Source organism: Anolis sagrei, chromosome 6 (genome assembly GCF_037176765.1).
Source record: "Anolis sagrei isolate rAnoSag1 chromosome 6, rAnoSag1.mat, whole genome shotgun sequence".
NCBI classification, from domain to species: Eukaryota; Metazoa; Chordata; class Lepidosauria; order Squamata; family Dactyloidae; genus Anolis; species Anolis sagrei.
The window spans coordinates 59,561,780-59,582,251 of record NC_090026.1 but is presented as its reverse complement, the minus strand read 5'-3'; the positions used below and the strand labels follow the sequence as shown (position 1 = coordinate 59,582,251).

At 40.5% G+C, this 20,472-nt stretch overlaps 1 protein-coding gene across 10 annotated transcripts in view; it reads right to left on the bottom strand.

The window, feature by feature from the left end:
• Positions 1 to 20,472, bottom strand: part of LOC132778465 (poly(rC)-binding protein 3-like) — a 226,123-nt gene that overhangs the window by 5,585 nt on the left and 200,066 nt on the right. For 7 of the 10 annotated variants that reach the window (XM_060781448.2, XM_060781450.2, XM_060781456.2 and 4 more), the window contains 5 exons: positions 18,902 to 19,045; positions 13,569 to 13,610; positions 13,007 to 13,082; positions 11,088 to 11,140; positions 9,249 to 9,418 (listed from right to left, as the gene is read on the bottom strand). In XM_060781448.2, coding sequence (XP_060637431.1) covers positions 9,249 to 9,418; positions 11,088 to 11,140; positions 13,007 to 13,082; positions 13,569 to 13,610; positions 18,902 to 19,045 — 485 coding nt within the window. Of the gene's footprint in view, positions 4,279 to 9,248; positions 9,419 to 11,087; positions 11,141 to 13,006; positions 13,083 to 13,568; positions 13,611 to 18,901; positions 19,046 to 20,472 lie in introns of all 10 variants that reach the window. The other 3 variants (XM_060781454.2, XM_060781457.2, XM_060781455.2) reach the window with 3 other exon arrangements.

The window sequence follows — 20,472 nt, the reverse complement described above, 5'->3', positions numbered from 1 at the left end:
TGACAACAGTCAAAAGAGCCATATGATTCTGCGACCAAGAGCCAGTTCTACCAACTCCTATTATGGGTCAGAAACATCTAGCAAATATACATCTGGGTACAAATCAACCCCAGAAGAGGAAGTGATTCTCATATAGCAAAATCTGTAAAATCATCATATAGCAAAATTTGCACCTGAGTTTCATAGAATGGAACTCCACTAGTGAAATGGAAACTATAGACATCACAACCTTCAATTGGCGTTATTGAGAAACATCTCAGTCCTTTTACCTAGAATAATCAACTTGGTTTCTATGGGATCACACAATGGTCAATCTAAAATTGCATTTTGATGTAAACTAGTTTTCTGAGGACTTCTGCAACCAAGGGGACATTTTCCCCACCCAATATGATTTGACTGAACTTTTTTTTAAGCTAAGGAGCACGGGGTAACTTTTACAAAATGTTTGCATAGCTTTGACATAAATCTTTGTGGCTTTACATTTATATTTTGGATCTATTCTGAAATAAACCTGTGCAACCGACATTATAAAGAAACAACTTTTGCTACTTCTGAATGACTCCAGTCCCATATAACAAAGCCTTTTTGCTGTCACTGTGACCTAGAAGTTCAGCCTGGCATTTGCAGATTTCCAGAAGAATGTCCATGTTAGTTTGTAGCAGCAAACACATAAAAGAACGGTGGCTGGCCCCTTAGAGACTGATTAGGGCAGGAGACTCCTCCTCATGTATCACCACTCACCTGTGTTAAATATTCTGCAAACCAAATTAGAATTTGGATTAGGTTGGTACAATCCAAGGCAGACTGTGCAACTTAGGAAAGTCCCTCTAATGGTGTTCTAAAAGCTGGGGAAGGACAGCGTGCAGAATGGCATTAATTGACATTATTGTATCACTCTTTGGAGCGACATGGATTCTCCCGGCTCGGCTTGGTTTTACTGGCACGTTAATCTATTAATTTATTGTTAAATTTTATTGATGATGTACAATGTTTTAAAATGATTTTATTGCAAGTTGTAGTTTTTATGGTATTTATTTTGTTAGCATCCTCTGATGCTCATGTGAGGCAGCGCTGAGTCTCCCTTATGGGGAGAAGGGCGGGATATAAATATATGAAATAAATAAATAAATAAATGAATAAATAAATAAACCTTGGTCCTTATTGAAGGTTGTGACAAATCAATACGGCATTATGATTGAGGCCTTCTTCAGAAAAGAAACTGCTTTAGTTTGCTTTTAGTGGTAATTCAACACAGTGTCCTCAGAAACTGTGGCACGGCAGCAGAGAGTTCACTCTAAAACTTGGCTATATTTTATGTCTGGATGCGAACGGCAACATTTTGGGAACTCTAGTACAGACATAGAGCACAAATGCCTATGGAGAAGAATGCAGAATTTGCAATCCCCAGTCTACTCCTCTTTCTTTTGTGTGTAAATACTTTCTGTATATATTTCAGATTTCAATATTAATGTCAAAATACATAGTATTGCTTTACATAGGATTTATGCTATGTAATATGCATGTTTGTGCATGTATGTGTATGGATAATTTAGGCTGAAATTCCCATGGTGCCATGTAATCTTCCATCATACTGATGTTAGGAATTTTTAGAGCAGTGTACAGCAGTATTAGGGGAGGATGTTTGGAAGCCAAAACCATCTCTGTCAGAAGAGAACCATAGAGTTCAATAGGACTACAGAATCCATCTAGCCAAGGATCCACAAACTTTTAAAGCCAAGGACCAGTTCACAGTCCCTCAGACTGTTGGGGGGGCCAGACTCTGGTTTGAAAAAAACACGAACAAATTCCTATGCACACGGCACATATATTTGTAGTGCAAAAAAGTGAAAAAACAATACAATATTTAAAATAAAGAACAATATTAACCAACATAAACTTATGAATATTGCAATGAGAAGTGTGGGCCTGCTTTTGGCTGGTGAGATAGTCAAGCTAATTATGATTGTTAAGTAATTTCAGACTTAGGGTAACCTAATATAAGACCTATCACTAAGAAATTCAATATCTTTCAACATAACCCTTTTGCAAACAAAGAAGGAAGCGGAGAGGGTGATAATATGAGCTTTGAAATTATTACATAATGCTAGATTATATCATTTAGTTACCCTGAGCTGACCCAAAGCAAAACTGAAAACTATTCATTATATTTCAGTTGCACTTATTTATTATTATTTATGATTTATTTATTTATTTACGGCGCTTATATGCCGCCCTTCTCACCCCGAAGGGGACTCAGAGCGGCTTACAATATATATTTTCATACAATATATTATATTATTAGCAAAGTACAATATCAGTATATATTACTATATTGCACTATACAATTATATTGTAATATTATTAGTAATATTACATGTAATTAAATATATTTCCACTTCAGAGAAAATGTGTGCCAGTTGAGTGTAATAGGCTTAATGCAATATTCTGTGCTTCACAGAATCATCCAAGTGTTGTGTTATACATTTTTAATTACTGCAATTATGTTTATAGTTCCCTGTTAAGTCTCACTGAATGATGAAAATATGCCCTGGAATTGTACAACAACCTCTATTCAGTAACATTCTCAATGACCAAAGTGTCGAGAAGGTCTACTGCTACTGATATTTTTATATAACTCGGGGCAAACATATTTTAGGGCACTACAAAAACTGCCCAAAGAAAGCAATCCTTAGTCAAGTTGCTGGTATCTTTTCCAACAGTATAATACAAGATATATCACATTTTGAAGCCTATATGTATTGTAATAACTAACAGCTAAAGTACTGGGTTTAGTGGCATCAGATTAAGGGATAAAATTGACTATAATCATGGAGTGAGAGGCAGTGTCTCAGCAGGGAGCTGCCACTATCAGACAGGAGTCAAGGATATGAAGAAGGAAACATTGAGGGATGGTATCAGCCCACACTCCTGGGGAGCAGCTAAAAAGTAGCATTGGAATGGATTGGCTGCATTTTTATTTAGATGCAGTTCTTGGCTATATCCAAGTGTTTTCACATTCCACTTAAACAATGTAGAGAATCCTGTTCTTGTGGGTTTTTATGGCCATGTTCTAGAGGCATTTCTCCTGATGTTTCGCCTGCATCTATGGCAAGCATCCTCAGAGGTGAGGTCTGCTGGAACTGGGAAAAAAGGGGGTTTATATATCTGTGGAATGTAGAGAATGCATGATAGGGCATATGCCCAGTGAGTTAAGAGCATCCAAAACCAAGGACTGCTGGCTAACTACAGATATCCCTCCTTGAGCCTCAATCAGTCATCTCCAGACATGCATATGCCTGGAATTTTACATGTTTGAACATTTTGTCCCAGATGCCTGTGTTTTTATACTGTGTAAAGAGAAACAGGGCCTGAGAAAGTCTCCTTTGCTGTTCATGTTAGATAGCTACATGTTAAAGAGCACATGGCTTGGTTCAGCTTGTTTGCCTTTGAGTAATTCATTGGGCAAGTTATTACTGTTAGCCCCTCAGTCCTTACTCAGTACAAATTAGGCTGCTGTTGAAAATTACTTGCCAGCCTGGGACTACAGGTCTTGTTAGTTTTGATCTAATAGCCAGGTCTTCAACATAGCAGCTTTTAAATTTCTCACCCTACCATACTGAACTCACCATAGTAGTTTTCATATCACATACATTCCTTTTTGTTGGTGAGTCTCCCAAAACAGGGCTTGTAAATATGGCAGCTTTGGCAACACACACTATTCCATGGACGTAAGGCTTGCTAACTGCTGAGATCAGTTGCTAAATATGAAAGGATCCTTTCATCTGCCTGTGTAATTTCAAAACGAAATTTATCTACACATTTACTGAAGACTCTTTATTTATAAACATCAAACATTTTATGCAGATACATTTGCCACAGAGTAATATGCACACAAGATATTGTATGTGAAGATTACAAATGACTCTGTCCTGGAAGTCCACCCAAAATACTGCTTTTCCTATACAGATGAATTGTCTTCTTTTCAAAAGTGTGTTAAACAATCTGGTAAAATGCCATTCCATGACTGTGAGAGATCACGAGCTTCTCTCAGTGAGTCGAACACAAATTTGTACACTAGAATCAACTTTATCAGTGAGCAGCAAACTGCAAATCCAATAATAAATACTTTAGTATAGTGGCATGTTTTAGCTGTCCGGAAGATTGTTATCTTCTGAGATCCAGATGTATGCCATATGGTGTTTGTGCAACTAAAAATGAAGGGGTTTATTCTCATCTCGATGTGTGGGGAATCCCTGAACACCAAGAGAAGAACATATCCTTAAAGGTTAAAGGAGGGAACACATTTTTATTTGATCACAGGACTTAAGGGACGGATGTACATTTATGAACAAGAAAGCATATCAGTACAGTTCAATAATGGTTTCATTTGGACATTGGCAAGCACTGAGATTTTTGGTACATCTCTTTGGTAAATGCATTCTGATCAATTCTAAAAATAGGTCAATTTTAGAACTTCCAAAAATTTTAAGCTGTTGTGATGTATTTTCTGAGTGATGCACAAATTGCAGTGACTTCCTTTTATTTTAACAACCAGATATAGTTATACCTTGACTTACGAGTTTAATTCGTTCTGTGACTGAGCTCTTAACTCAAATTGTTCTTATGTGAAATTTGACACTCCCCACTCCCTCCCCCAACAGGTTTGAAGGCCCGATGTTCATGGGTGGGGCACTGGCAGGACACACAAGGAGGAGACATCAACTCATGAATGTGTTTGTGTGTGAGGGGTGAGAAATGGGGAGGCGGACACAAAAGAGACACACACCCCCAGGCCTCCCCTTTAACCTATCATCTTCCCTCTCAACCAATCCAACTAACACACTGGCAACTCCCTAACACAGCCAATCCACACACAGCCTGCACCCCTAAGCCACCCACCCACCAGGAGAAGCTATTGATGTGGAATAACTTCAGCACCAGGAAAATGCAGGGCAAGGATTAAATCCATGGGCAAAGAGCTAGCAGCCTCGCATCCAGACAGAAGACAACAATCTTCTCTAATAGCCCTTTTTCTTCTTCCCTTGGGGTTTGGAAAGGGAGTGAAAAAGAAAGAAAAAGAGAAGGAGGGAAGGAAGAAGGGAGGGAGACACTTCCCTCCTCACTGATGAATGGAGGGTGAAAGGCGATGTGTGGGAATACAGGCTACCTAACTGTATCAGGAGTTCTCCCCCTGCTGGTGAATTTGGACCTGGCCAGACACTGGGAAAGGGAGGGGAACAAAAGTTATAATCACTCATGCCACACAACTATGAGCTTCACGGTACTGACATAGAGCACATAGACGATGGCTGAAAGGGAGGACAGGAGCTCTCAGAACAAAGCTAAAACAGTGTAATGTACAGGTCTTTTCATCCCTCCTCTCAGTTGTAAGATACGGCCCTACAAAGACCAGAAAGAAAAAAAACAAAGACCAGAAAAATAGTATAGGTCAATAACTGGCTTAGAAAATGATGTCAGGAGGAACACTTTGGCTTCCTCGACCATGGCCTGCTTTTCCAGGAGGATGGCCTACTGGAAAGGGATGGGGTGCATCTCACACAACTTGGAAAACACCTTTTTGCTCACAGACTCGCAAACCTCATTAGGTGCACTTTAAACTAGGTCCACCGGGGGACGGGGACAAAAGCCTTGCAAACAGTACTTTACCTACAATGTCAGGGAACTACCAAAAGGCTAAACGGAGAGTTGCACAAACACAACAAGGACCAAGTACCGAAAGCACAATAATCCCAAATAAATAGCTCAGGGGAAGATCTCAGGGGTTCACATGTCTTTACACTAATGCACAGAGCATGGGAAATAAATAAGACTAGCTCCAACTTTTAGCACAACACCACAATTATGATGTCCTAGGCATCACTGAAACCTGGTGGGATGCCTCCTATCACTGGGATGTAGATATCGAGGACTATAACCTCTTTCACAGAAACAGAACAAATGGGAGAGGAGGAGAATAGCCTTATATGTGAAAAACAGTTACGTCGCAGAAGAGATGCAAGACTGCAATCCGGGAAACCAGCTTGAAAGCATCTGGATAAGAATCAAGGAAGCTGGGACTAAAAAATATCTCGTTGTGGGTGTCTATTACACACCTCCGAGCCAGAACAGAAAACTCGATGAAGCTTTTTGTCAACAGTTGACTAAACAGGCACAAAGAAGAGATATAGTAGTCATGGGTGATTTCAACTATTCCGATATTTGCTAGAATACAAACTCTGCCAAGAGTGCAAAGTCCAAGAAATTCCTTGCTTGACTTGCAGACAATTTTACGGTCCAGAAAGTAGAAGAGACAACAAGGGGGTCTGCTACTCTCGATCTCATCCTAACAAATGCGGAGGACCTGATACAGTCGAAGTGGCTGGATCCTCAGAGGCAAGCTCCTGCAGTTTATGATACAAAGGAAGGCTGAAACTAAGACAAGTCAAACCCCCATTCTAGGCTTTAGCAGAGCTGACTTCCAAAAAATGAAGGAAATACAGAGCAGCATTCTGTGGACGCTGATACTAAAAGTCAACGGAGTTACGGATGGATGGGAGTTTTTCAAGAACGAAATACTCAAGGTGCAATTGCAAACAGTGCCAACAAAGAGAAAAATCGGACAAGTGCAAAGAAGCCAGAATGAATGTCCAAAGAACTTCAAACTGGGCTAAGACTCAAAAGAGACATACACAAGAAGTGGAAAAAGGGAGAAATCACCAAAGAAGAATTCAAACAAATAGCTAACTCCTGTAGGGAAACGTTTTGCAAGGCTAAAGCACAAAACAAGCTCAGGCTTGCCAGGGACATTACAAACAATAAAAAGGGCTTCTTTGCTTATGTCAGTAGAAAACGGAAGTACAAGGAGGCGATAGGGCCTCTTCTAGGAGAAGATGAGGCAATGCTGACAGGGGATAGGGAAAAGGCAGAAATACTTAATGCCGTCTTTGCCTCAGTCTTCTCAAAAAAGAAAGTCATCCTCAACCTCAGCAAGATGGATTAGAGGACATCCAACCCCAAATTGTGAACAAGTCGTCCACAATACCTGGCCGCTCTAAAAAAGTTCAAGTCTCTAGTGCCAGATCAACTACACCCAAGAATATTGAAGGAACTAGCAGAAGTCATTTCAGAATCACTGGCAATCATCTTGGAGAGTTCTTGGAAAACAGGAGAAGTCCCAGCAGACTGGAGGAGGGCCATTGTGGTCCCAATCTTCAAGAAGGGAAAAAAGGATGACCCAAACAATTACCGTCCAGTCAGCCTCACATCAATGCCGGGCAAGATTCTGGAAAAGCAATGACCGCAAACACTTAGATGCGATCATTGCTAATAGTCAACACGGATTTATCAAAAACAAGGCATGCCAGACTAATCTGATCTCTTTTTTTCGATAGAGTCACAAGCTGGGTGGATGCAGGGAATGCCGTGGATGTAGCATATCTGGATTTCAGTAAGGTCCCTCATGACCTTCTGGCAAACAAACTAGTCAAATGTGGGCTAGGCAAAACTACGGTTAGGTGGATCTGTAATTGGTTAAGTGAAGGAACCCAGAGGGTGCTCACCAATACTTCCTCTTCATCCTGGAGGGGGACGCGTGGCTCGAGAGAAGTACGTGGCAAAAAAGCCAATGGGATTTTGGCCTACATCAATAGGAGTATAGTGTCTAGATCCAGGGAAGTCATGCTACCCCTCTATTCTACCTTGGTTAAACCACATCTGTAATGCTGTGTCCAATTCTGGGCAATTCTGGGAGATATTGACAAGCTGGAACGTGTCCAGAGGAGGGCAACTAAAATAATCAAGGGTCTGGAGAACAAGCCCTACGAGGAGCGGCTTAAAGAGCTGGGCATGTTTAGCCTGAAGAAGAGAAGGCTAAGAGGAGACATGATAGCCATGTGTAAATATGTGAGAGGAAGTCATAGGGAGGAGGGAGCAAGCTTGTTTTCTGCTGTCCTGGAGACCAGGACACAGAACAATGGCTTCAAACTACAAGAAATGAGATTCCATGTGAACGTTCAGAAGAACTTCCTGACTGTGAGAGCCTTTCAGCAGTGGAACTCTCTGCCCTGGAGTTTGGTGGAGGCTCCTTCTCTGGAGCTTTTAAACAGAGGCTGGATGGCCATCTGTTGGGCGTGCTTTGAACACAATTTTCCTGCTTCTTGGCAGGAGGTTGGACTGGATGGCCCATGAGGTCTCTTCCAACTCTATGATTTTATGATATGTGGGAAAGGGCAGGCACCAGAGGTTTTCAGTGATTTATGACATTGTAGCTAAGGCTCTATATAGATGGCCTGTAGTGCGAGACTCTTGTATTCTGAACAATAAAGATGTATGGTACCTTCAGCCCCTGTGCATTTTGGTGTATTATTTCAAGAGAAGACTGAATCCATAGTAACACAGACAACAAATGACCCTTACAACAAAGCTACCACACTGAGTGAGAGGCAGATGGGAGAACTAGGCACACATAAGCAATGCAAGCACAACAGGGAGGTGAGGGACGAGCGTTAGAGCTCGTAACTCAGATCTTGGCTCACATTTCAAAGCCAAAAATCAAAGGAGTGACAGCTCATACCTCGAATAACTTGTAAATTGATGTGCTCCTAAGTCAAGGTTTCACTATATTGGATATGGAAGCTTCAGGTTTGGGGTTTTCAAAAAGACTATGTATTACCATCGAATAAATGGGCATAATGTAGTAGAAGATTTGAGTGGCGTTACCTTCATTGAGTTTTCTTTCAGTGTTTATAAAATTCTGGCTAAAACATAAAATTCAGCATTTTTGAATAAAATTGGAATGAAAAGTAAGGATAAAGGATCACCACACATTTAAAGAAAAAATCAGTGCCCTGGGAAGGAGACTATTTTGCCCAGTTTCACTGGCATCCTTTCTTCTTGTAGCTATTTTAAAAACCAAAACCAAAAATAACACTCTCTTCAAGAGTCAAATACCTGTAATCCCATACTACAGACAAAATTTGCAGCTAGAAATTAAATCATTATTATAATCTGCTTCATTATAGCTGCTATTTGGTCAGCAAAACTGACAGGGAACAGCTTATTTGCAAAAGATATTGCTTTCTGTGCAATTTGGAACAGTATTACTTTGGCATCTCAAACATGACATGTATGGAGCAGACTACTTGTATTAGTCTGTATTATTGAAAACTATTCAGGTTAATTCACTGTTTCCCTGAACAAACACTGGGCTTCGAGAAAAGGGAAACTTATTTATTAAAAAGTGAACTTACCTTGCATTAATAAGGTACTGTGCTAGGCTGATATTGGCAGGTGATCCTGTAATTGTTACTTGCCGTTCTGCTGATCCTTCTGTGGCGTTTGCAATCTTGATCTGCGCTCCCGACATTTGCCTGATTTCATTTATTTTACTGCCTTGTCTACCAATGATGCAACCTATTAGCTAGAGCAGAACAAACACAGAGGAGAAGTGAAGAGCAAAAGCAAAAATGGTCATGTAGGAAATGAGAGATTTATGATGGATATGCAGGCAATTCTACTTTTTCATGCCTGACCATTTGCCTGCCTTGGCCAATAGAATAATACAGTAGGATTTTGGTATTCTTCAGGGTTTGGTTCCAGAACCACGGACTCATAGAATCATAGAGTTGGAAGAAACCACAAGGGTTATCCAGTCCAACTCCTGCCATGCAAGAACACAGACTCCATCCGGACTGATGGTCATCCAATCCCTGCTTTAAAACCTCCAGAAAAGGAGACTCCGCCACCTTCTGAGGTGAAATACTCCACTGCTCAACAGCATTTATTGGCAGAAAGATCTTTCTAATGTTTAGGTGGAATCTTTTTTTCCTGAAATTTGAATCAATGTAGATTACAAAATATGTGGATATTCAAGTCTCTTTATACACAATGATGGAGTAAAATTGTGTCTCTTGTGTAATAGCAAAATCATGATTTGCTTTTGGTGATGTTTAGGGGGCTTTTTGGTGAATATTTTCAAGCCATGGATGGTGGAGTCTATGGATGCATGATCCATGAAAACAAAGGGAAAACTGTATGTTATGTACATACAGTCCCTTTTTCTTGTTTTTTTTTTTGGAGTATTGTTTACATTGTTATGAGTTAGTCCAGGCATAGGCAAACTTTTGTGGTGGGGACCGCGTTGGGGGCTAGGTTGGTGGGCTAGTTGGGGTCGGGCTAAGAGGGAGGGGGCGGGGGGAGGCCGAGGGCAGTTGGTGTGAAGGGTGAGGCCAGGGTGGACCGCATTTGATATAGGAGGGGTGGCACAGGAGTGTTTGGAGGGTGGGTGGTGCATTTGTGCAGGGCTGGTGGTGGGTGTTTGTCGTGAGGTGCCATTTGGTGCAGGGGGCATTGCGGCAGCGCATTTGGCCCATGGATGGTTGGCATGTGGGTCATTTCATGTGGGGTGGCATTTTCCGCGTTCACAGCAGCAGGTTTGGCATAGGGTGTTGGTGCGAGGCAGTGTTTGGTGTGTTTGGCATGGGGTGGCATGTTTAGCAACATGGTTGTCATGGGGCCTGTTGGCACAGATTGGCATTTGGCACATTTGACACATGGTGAGTTTAGTTGTGGCGTGTTTGGTACAGGGCGTGGTTGGCGAATGGCACAGGTTAGAAGAGTGTTTGGCATGGGGCAGTTGGCGCAGGAGCTCTTTAGCACAGGGCAGTGGCATGATTGGCGTGTGGGGGGGTTAACACTGGGGAGTGTTTCACAGCTGTGTGCTCATGCCCTAGTTTTTATCTCAGCCTGGGGACATGGCAGCCTGCCCTGTCCCCCAAGCTAAAAGGAGAAGGAGCTCTGGGGAGCTCTCAGCAGCTGCGTATCTCTCCCCCCCCCCCCCCCCGGCCCTCCTCTAGGCCTGAGGATGCAGCAGGCCACCATATTCACATGCTGAGAAAAGGGCCAAGGCAGAAGAGGGATGGAGGAAAGAGCCCAAGAGCCCAATTAATTTAGTGCTTGCTGAGCCACGATGTTGTATCAGCTCTGAAAATTGCAATAGATATGAACAGACCAGGAATCTTACACTTCATGCACAGAAAAGAGTTGAAGAGAACAAGAGAAAGCATCATTTTTCAACCCAATTTACTTACATCATTTGGAATTGTGAGCTCGTGGGAGCTGGCTGGATTACTGGCATCTAATCCTAGATTTGGAGAATAAGAAAGGGTAATACCCTTTATGACTGTTATTTTGAGATAGAAAAAAGTCCATTTTTTAAAAGGAACGAATATATATATATATTTGCACAAGGAACTCAACGAAAAAGAAGAATGGCACAATCCAAGAACTTTGAGAGAACCAGAGCTTTCATAGTCCTGTATTTAACCTCAACAACATAGCAACACAGTATCTACATATTATGTTTTCAAAAAGTAACTAGATAATGGCCAATTTCACTTAGGAATACATTCTGAAATCCAACCCTTTGTTGAGAAAAAATGAACAAGTGACTCAAATTTGATCTGCCATTTAAAAAATGTTTAAAAATAGTCAACAGTATAACATTGTGGAACAATTTAATACTATGGACAGACTCTAAGCAAATTATATAGGAGATTAGTCAGTTTGCAGGGTTTGGGAAGGAAGGGTGCTTTAAAGGGGAAGGTAGTACAATATACATTAAGGCTGCAATTTGTTAAGAGTAAATTTGCTTAGGAAATGCAATTAATGTGTTCACAGTCCAAATTACAGTTACACACAGTCAACAGTAGTACAAGGAGCAGATTCAGGAGCAGCATTAAAATGAAAAAAAAAACCTAAGGAAAAGATAATGTAATAATTCTTATAGAATATTTTTTATCAGATACACCATATAGCAATGCCATTTTGCTTTTTCCATCTGCAGGTTTTTAACAGAGCTTCAAAGGCTTGTTTTTTTGGTTTTGTATAATCAGCATATTTGTTTAAATTAAATCACGAGTAACTATCAATAAGTTGGAAAATGTTTTTCAAAGTCTGTGAATTTTGTGTAAATGGATTTGCTGACTATTATGCACACAATTTAGTTTCTGGCATTTTTTGATGTATGTGATAAAAATGTTATTACTTGCCATGCAAAGTATGTACCAGTGTGCAGAGCTGGCCTTCTGAAGAATCCCTGATCTGAAGTTCCATTAAAACAAATTTGGCTATGTTCAATCCAGACAAATGGCACTTAAAGAAGAACCATTGTAATCAATGGGACTTAACTTGGGCCGCATCTACACTGTAGAATTAATGCAGTGTGATTTCTATGGCTCGATGCTATGGAATCCTAGGATCTGTATTTGGCAGAGAAGGCTACAAATTCTCATGTTTCCATAGCACTGAGTCATGGCAGTAAGAGTGCTGTCAAACTGCATTATTTCTACAATGTAGATGTACCCTGAGTTATGTCTAACTTAAATGCAATGATTTTATTCTAAGCATGATTATACCTGGAACCAGAGTATTGTGCATCAAGTGATGCAAAAATACTCATTCATTGGCTTAAACTGTTCTCAATCTCTCACAATGATTGACAAGAACATGAAGGGGTTTTAATCAATATACTCTACATATTGATTTAATCAATATATTGAGTTAATATATAGAAATTCAATCAAAACTTGAATCTGGACACAAAAGGTTATTTTCCCCCAGTTCTACTGTTTTGTAAAATATACCACACAGTAGTCGCTGTGGGTCTCATTTAGAAATCAAATATACAACGTGACCATTACAAATCTAAGACACGTGGCACATCCTCTGTGGTGCATAATAACGTTTGGTGCTGACAAAAGAAGCTGGTGGTAAAACTGAGGAGCAGAAGAAGAAAAAACTCAAACAAAGCAAAACAGTTGAGTGATCTCAAAAGAAACCTTACAGAGAAAGCCATAGGAGGGGGAAAGAGGCTGACAACAAAGATGAATGTGTAAAAACAAAAGGAGCACTGGCCATTTACCACATTTAGTGATCCAAATGTCGCAATGACCATGGGAAACAGAGCTGTTAAGAAGAAGGACATCCCCAGGGAGTCATGGGTACGTACCAGGGAAACCAGGGGTGGTCTGCCCAAGGGGAGTAAAGGGGGGATGCTGCATAGCCAACTGGTGAAGCTTGGTCAACTGCAGGGTAGGATGGGAAATTAGAACTATCCAATCAAATGGAATTATTTCAGAAGTAGAGAAAACTATCTTAACATGTTTCAAAACTGGATTAATTAAAATTATATTTAAAAGGCTACAAATCATTCACTCTAGTCTACAACACAGAATAAACAAGTTAAAATGATGGTGGTACTTTATATGTAAACTGCTACTGTTAATATCTTTAACTACAGTTCTAGATAATTACATTTCAAAAACTTAAATAGAAAACATGCATAAAAGAGGGGATGGGGTGGAGTCATTTGTATCTGGGCCACTGTACTTTGCAGTAACTGTCATACAAAGCCATCGGTTATTACGAATGTTTGGCTAAATGTTATTTCTTTAAAGAGGGGTATCTGTGGATGTTCCTTTGATATTCAAATACTGAGAAAGTAGATGCTGCCCAGAGCAAACAGAAGGGAGAAGAGAGTATAGGAAATAAAGGACATGCATTGAACTCACGTCTGGATGTGGGATGGCATACTGCCCCTGAATTGTGAATGCCTAAAAACAACAGACAGATGAAAGATTCTCAACAGTCATGTTTCAAAATAGGTGATATTTTCTCATCATATTAGAGTGCCTGTTTTTAGATCACAGGTACAGAATTCATTCTCTAAGTAGCACAAGTTATAAAAAACAGCTTGTCTTGCTCAGCTTTTAGGAATATCCACTAGGATTTTTGACATTTTGCTTTGAATGGCAGAACCCACAATCTGTTCCTAGAAAGCCATTCTATCTCAAAAAATGTTTGCTAAGCAAGCAGGAAACTGAGGAGCATCACTGTCAAATTAATATAGTTTGACACCACTTTAACTGCCATGGCTTGAAGTTACAGAATCCTGGGGTTTGTAGGTTGGTGAGGCACCAACACTCTTTGACAGAGAAGACTAAAGAACAAGGAAAAATACATCTCCATGCATTCCATAACACTGAGCCATGATAGTCAAAATGGTGTCAAACCACATTCATTTATTGTGTAGAAGCAGAAAGTCATAGCTTCTTTGAGTACACAGAAGTCAGTGTTATGGTTTTTAAGACCCTTGTCATAAATAGTAGAGACCCCTATTTGATCCTATGAGATTCGAAACTACTATTGAATTTCAGGTGAAAAAAAAAACCTGACATTCCAAACAGGTCAAAATATATAGATGCCAGATATTGCCTAAAGCATTCTGATATCTTAAATGAAAAACAAAAATAAAACGTATCATAATAAACTATTCACCTCAAACTCTGCAGTCTAGTTCTAGCTATTTGTTTGCTTGTTCTGGTACTAACAAATTCAAGCATAAAACATTTGGATTGAATAGCAATATTTTGTATATATTTAATGATCCAAAGCACACTGTTTGTATTCATATTATTGTGGGTTATATTTATCTGATCTTTCAAGATGTTATCACATGAGTCTCCTAAAACAACTTCTGTCATGGTAAAGTTCTACAAAGCAATGAAACTAGAATCTAAAACTGATGCTTTAACAAACACAAAGGTGGGGTGCAAAGTCACATAGTGAGCTTGTTTACAATTTGCCCGGAGGGTTTTTGACCACAAAGATACACTAGTAAATATTTTGGAAGAAAAAGGGATACAATTCTGTGTGTGGAATTTCAGTCTGTAGAATATAAGCCTTTTTTGCACCAAGTGGTGTGCTATGTGTGAGTGCATAACCACTGATGAACCAGGCAACTCCAGTTGTCCCTCTTTTCTCCTGAACCATAAGGTAGAATGGATCCCAGGCAGGGCTGTAGCCAAGGGGGGGGGGGGGGTAGGGTGTCACAAGAAATTCAATGTGCAGATTTGACAAGTATGATTTTCATATGATGTGTGGGGATGAATGGAAGAATGGAAGGATGTGTGGTTAGAGTTAATAATTTTGGAAACACCAGTATAATATTAAGGCCTGCAATGACTGCTTGCTGGACTTGCTAATGAGAAACTCTGATAAGAACTGGGACAGTGATAACAGAAATGTTTGCAACATTCTTTATGTTAAGAAGGAAGTCAACACAAGCCTTGTGCTTGTCAACACCAATCAAGAAGAGTCAACATCTGGCCAGGAAACTGAGATGGAGCCAGGATGGAAGACGTCTATCATTAATTTCCAACTTTGGGACATCAACAGAATATTCCTGTAAAAGACTCAGTCTAATAATGCTCAAATTGTGACCGACCTGAGGAGTCTGGATCACTCGCTATGCTCTGTTCCATTGGAAGGAGAGAGATAGTGTACCTATAGATAGTGGCAGATTTGCACAGGAGCAGTCTGGTCACTCTTTCTCAAGGGAAGAGGAAGAAGTGCGCTTTTGGAGTCTTAGATTTTGTGCAGAGAGTCAGGTTCTGCTGTATGGAAAACGGAGATCTGGTCCTTGGCATTGTTCTTAGGGAAGAAGATTTGGCATTTCAATGTTTTGAAGTTATGGCGTTATGGAAGTTATGGAACTACATGTTGGCAGGCTGCAGAAAAGCAAGGTCTGGCCTATCAGGAGCTTCTCCAAGGAGGGAGAAAATGATATGGTAATATTTGGATGCATGTGGATGAATGCGTGTACATGTGTGTGAATGTTGAGTGAAAATGTAATTCCCCTTTGTTTGTTTGTTTGCTAACCAATGTAATTGTAAATCCAATGTAGTTGCATAGAATCTGTATGTCTGTATGTCCAATGTCATTCTTTGTCTAAATGTTTTCTGTAATCTGATATACCTTCTCACACTGGAAATTGCAATAAAAAGAACACATGCTTCAAAGTTATTGAAAAGTCATTCATGACATAATTGGTGACAGAAGTGGGATATTCTTTTCCAATGTAGGAAAGTTATTTATAACAGGGGTCCAGCCCCATCTCCAAAATTTTTCAGTTTTTTTTTTTAAAAAAAAAACCTGGTTTGCTCATGAATTTTAACTGGTTAACCAAATCCTCCTGCTGCTAAGTCTATGAGAAGCAAAAATTAAACAAGTCCCTCCAGAACTGCAAGAACTATCTCAGCAAATTTTGACAATTTATTCACAGTCATTCCTTGCAGCAATAGCTGATCTAGTGGAAGCAACCAAATTGGCCCATCCACAACTGGTAGGCAAAGCCTAAGGCATGGGAGGGATTTGAAGTCTCCCATGAAGGAGGTTAGAACATTGATTTAATTAAGTCTATATGAAATATAGAATGAATCATACTATTCAAATTATTTTGTGTTATGGAACTACTCTCATGATTCACTCCCCCCCCCCCCCCACATTTTTTTTCCGGCTAGAGTCCTCGTCCCAGGCTTACAAAATGAATATACCAAATCTAGGCCTCTTCACTATTTGCAAAGCCTATTAGGACTTAATAAGATATGTTGCTTTAAAGCTGGGTTTTTTTCATTTTTAATGTAGTTTAAACTTGTTAAATGCTATTCATAGTTCAATTAAATTTTAAGCAATGATCTGCTTTTATCTGTATTACATCTGTTTTAGTTCGTAAACTACTTTGAGCCCCAGTTCTGTGTGGAAAGGACAGATATAAATAAACTGAATAATAATAATATGAATATTAATTAATTATACTACTACTGATAAGTGCTCAGGATCATTAGAAGTTATTATCTATCCTAGTGTTCTGATGGAATAGCCCAGACTCTGTTGGATTCCTAGAGCAAAACCCACAGAAAATTCTAAGAAAAAAAATGGTGATGCAGTTTGACAGAAGGAGGAAAGTACAGACCTGGGAACTCCCTCTTCTTACAACACTATGGTCCCAGTCAGTACAGTCTGACCATGTGAGCTCCCATTCCTTAACTATAAGAACAAGACTGCACTAGATTTCCTCTAAAAACATTGTGGTACTGGCAGGATGCTAGGTTCAGCATGAACATGAGCATGCACTACATAACTCTGACAGCAATTGCTGACATTAGTTTTAATGGGGGAGAAAAACCTCTAAAATCTTTGAGGCAATGTGCACAATGTAATCAAACTAATGAGAAGCATCCTTCCTTTAACAAAACACATAAGTTTTGTTTTCCAAATTTAACAACACATATATAACAAAAGAAAAGTAGTTTTTGAGAACTGCATCTACTTTAATATTTGCCGGAAACTATTCATATGGATATCGTCACTTCACTTCACTTTATTTCTTAATTAGTCGCTCTCCACCAAGGTACTCCGAGCGACTTACAATTTAAAATAGCATTTACACAATATAAAAACATTCAACATAAAAACATACAACAGTGACTATTTGGCAAATTAGATCTGATCACTTTACTTAAATGGACAACCAAACAGCCAAATCTTGAGCACCTTTACAAAAGGTCACAACTCCGACATTGCTCTAATCTATGGAGGCAATGAGTTCCACAGAATTGGAGCATAGGTCGAAAAAGCTCTATACCTTGTTGCTTCCAGGTGTACCTCCCTAGGGCCTGGTATGTATAGGAGATTTTCTTGGGTGAATCAAGGTAGCCACTGATGGGAAAAAGGAATGAGGCGGTCCCTAAGATATAAAGGTCCTTGGCCATTTTGAGCTCTAAATGTCAGGATCAGTATCTTGTAAGAGATCCTATGTTCTATTGGTAGCCAATGCAGTTGTTGTAGAATCGGTGTAATATGGGATCTTATAGATGATCCCGCTAGCAGCCTGGCCGCCGCATTTTGGACCATCCGAATCTTCTGAGTTGTTGACTTCGGAAGGTCGGCATATAAGGCATTGCAATAGTCCAACCTCATGGTGACTGTTGCGTGGATTACCGCTGCCTGTGCTTCTACTGAAAGGTAGGATGCCAATTTCCTTGCCTGGCAAAGATGAAAAAAGGCCTGCTTACTTATGGCAGTGATCTGGGCCTCCATCGTCAGCTATGAGTCCAACACAACCCCAAGGCTTTTAAGAGTGGAAGACGGAACCAGGACTTCCCCATCAAAATCAGGCAGAGACTGGATTAATTCTGGCGGCTGGCCGGGCCAGAGTATCTCAGTTTTTGCAGGATTCACTTTTACTCTGCTCGCTCGCAGCCAACTCATCACTGCTTCCAAACACAGCCTAAAGTTCTCAGGAATCGTGGTTGTCCCAGATTCGAGATGCAAGAGTAGCTGGGTATCATCTGCATACTGGTAGCACTCTATGCCAAAGCTCCGCACCAGTCCAGCAAGTGGTCGGACGTAGATGTTAAATAACAGGGGCGAGAGGATAGCACCCTGGGGAACTCCACAGCAAAGGCAGGAGCTCTCAGAGCTTTGGCCTAACCACTCCACCCTCTGTCTCTGGTCCCAGAGGAACGAACTGAACCATTTCAGGGCTAAACCTCGTACACCAGATATAGCCAATCGATGAATCAGCAAGTAATGGTCCACGGTGTCGAATGCAGCTGTGAGGTCCAAGAGTACCAATAGTGCTGATCTGCCTCGGTCTAATTGACGACGAATTTCATTTGTAATAGCTACCAAGACAGTCTCTGTCCCATGACCTGAACGAAAACCTGATTGAAAGGGGTCCAAACCCGCAGTCTCATCTAAGAATTGCTGACAGCTAGTCCTCTCAAACAGGCAATTTACACACAAGGCAATCTGGTTTATATTTTACTCCCCCAGTGAGCTTCATGAGACAAATTGTTTCCCATCTGCCTCCTATCAATTCCAAAGGGAGGGTGGCTTGTGGGAACAAATACATGGTAGGGAAGTGGATGCTTAAAAGGATCAGAGCTGGACAGGCTTAATTTGGCACACATTGTACAAAAAAGGCATTTGTTATATTCACATTACTAGTAAACAATCAATACTATACCAGACAGAAAAGAAGTTAAAGTTGGAAACTAACAGGTGCAGTCTGAGGTTGGGCCAAGACGGCGTGGTTTCCAGCTGAAGCCAAAAGGGTGTCTGCTCTTACCTGGCCACCTGCAAAAATTATGGGTGCAGAGGCAGGTTTAGGGCGGTAGGGAATTGTGGCACCTTTTGGTGGAGACTGAGAATGAAAACAGAAAGCAATAAGGAAGAGGAAAAAATATCTCACATAAGTCAAATATAGTGGGTTGAAATTATTGCTACAACATAGACAGCAACAGAAATATTACAATAAGGCATTCAAACCACAACTTATTGATTGATTCTTAATGCTTTATCCTGTCTTTGGAGTCAGACATGATGATACAACATGAACCTACGGAGAATGTTTATGAATGACAAAAGATCTGGGATGTAGTATCTGGCTGATCGGAGACCTAATTCATGTATTTGTAGCACTATGAAATTCCAATGTCTCTCATTGTGATTGTGCTGCTTATTTCTCCCTCTGGTTGCATGTTTGTTGTCAGCATCCTACTGCTTCCTCCTGCCTTTGCATAAAACTGCGAGAAGAAGTTCTATGACTTCCCCTTTTCTACTGCAACTTTCATCACACAATCTGTTATTTTCTTTATTCCTTATCCCTCAGTGTATTTTGTCTCATCTTCCTACACTCAGTCATGGTTCTCCAACTTTCTTTCTTATCTTTTGTGTCTCTGAATTATACCTCTTCCAATTGCATTCCCCTACACAAACATCAGAAATCTGACACAGGGAGATGATCCTGAAGAATTTGGTACTCAGCTCCATTTAGATTTTCTTCTTGGTTTAATCAGGATGCCTGGAGGAGGGCACAGGCAGCAGCAAGATTTTGTCACTTCTTTTATCTCCCTTAGTACTAGCAAAATGTAAAACCCCGGGAAAGAGCTGAAACTTTGTTTTTTCCAGACATTCCTCCCAGCAGGAAATGGGAGGTTGCTGCCATTGCTGAGTTCTCTGAAGAAAATTCCCATTTCTTGCAGCTCAGCAGAGTCACTGTTCCGTTCTAGGAGTTTCTTCAGTTCACTTCAGTACCTCTGGTGCCATTGCAGTGTAATAACCCATTTGCCACTGGGAGAGATGTTTAGAGATCAGACCAGTGACTCCCTCAAGGTAACTCACCAAGCTTACTGTTCAGGCCATTGCTTCTGACAAGATGCAGTAAATATTATAAACAGTCAGAAGATTTAGATATCTCACACACTGATAAATGGAATGTTCCCTCTTCCAGGAGCTTGGTTTGCATTGCTCCTTAGTTGCATGAAATAGCATCCTTTTGCATTTCCCCCAGGGTTGCTACAGTCTCAGCAGCACCCTGAAAATTAACCATTAACAGGGGCTTAAAGCCAGCCTGCAAAGCCTTTTGCTGTTATTGGCTTTAAAAAGTATCTCTTTGGTCCCCCTTTTTCCTGGGGATGAGATCTCCATTTTGGAGAAGCTCTCCTGCCTTCTTCAGTTTAGAAAAAGCCTCATATGTGCTTGTGGTCAAGCTAGGCAGCTCAGGCAGGCCATCGTGAGTACTTACCTTCTTGCCTTTGAAACTGGTGCTGAGCTTAGATAGGGGAAGAC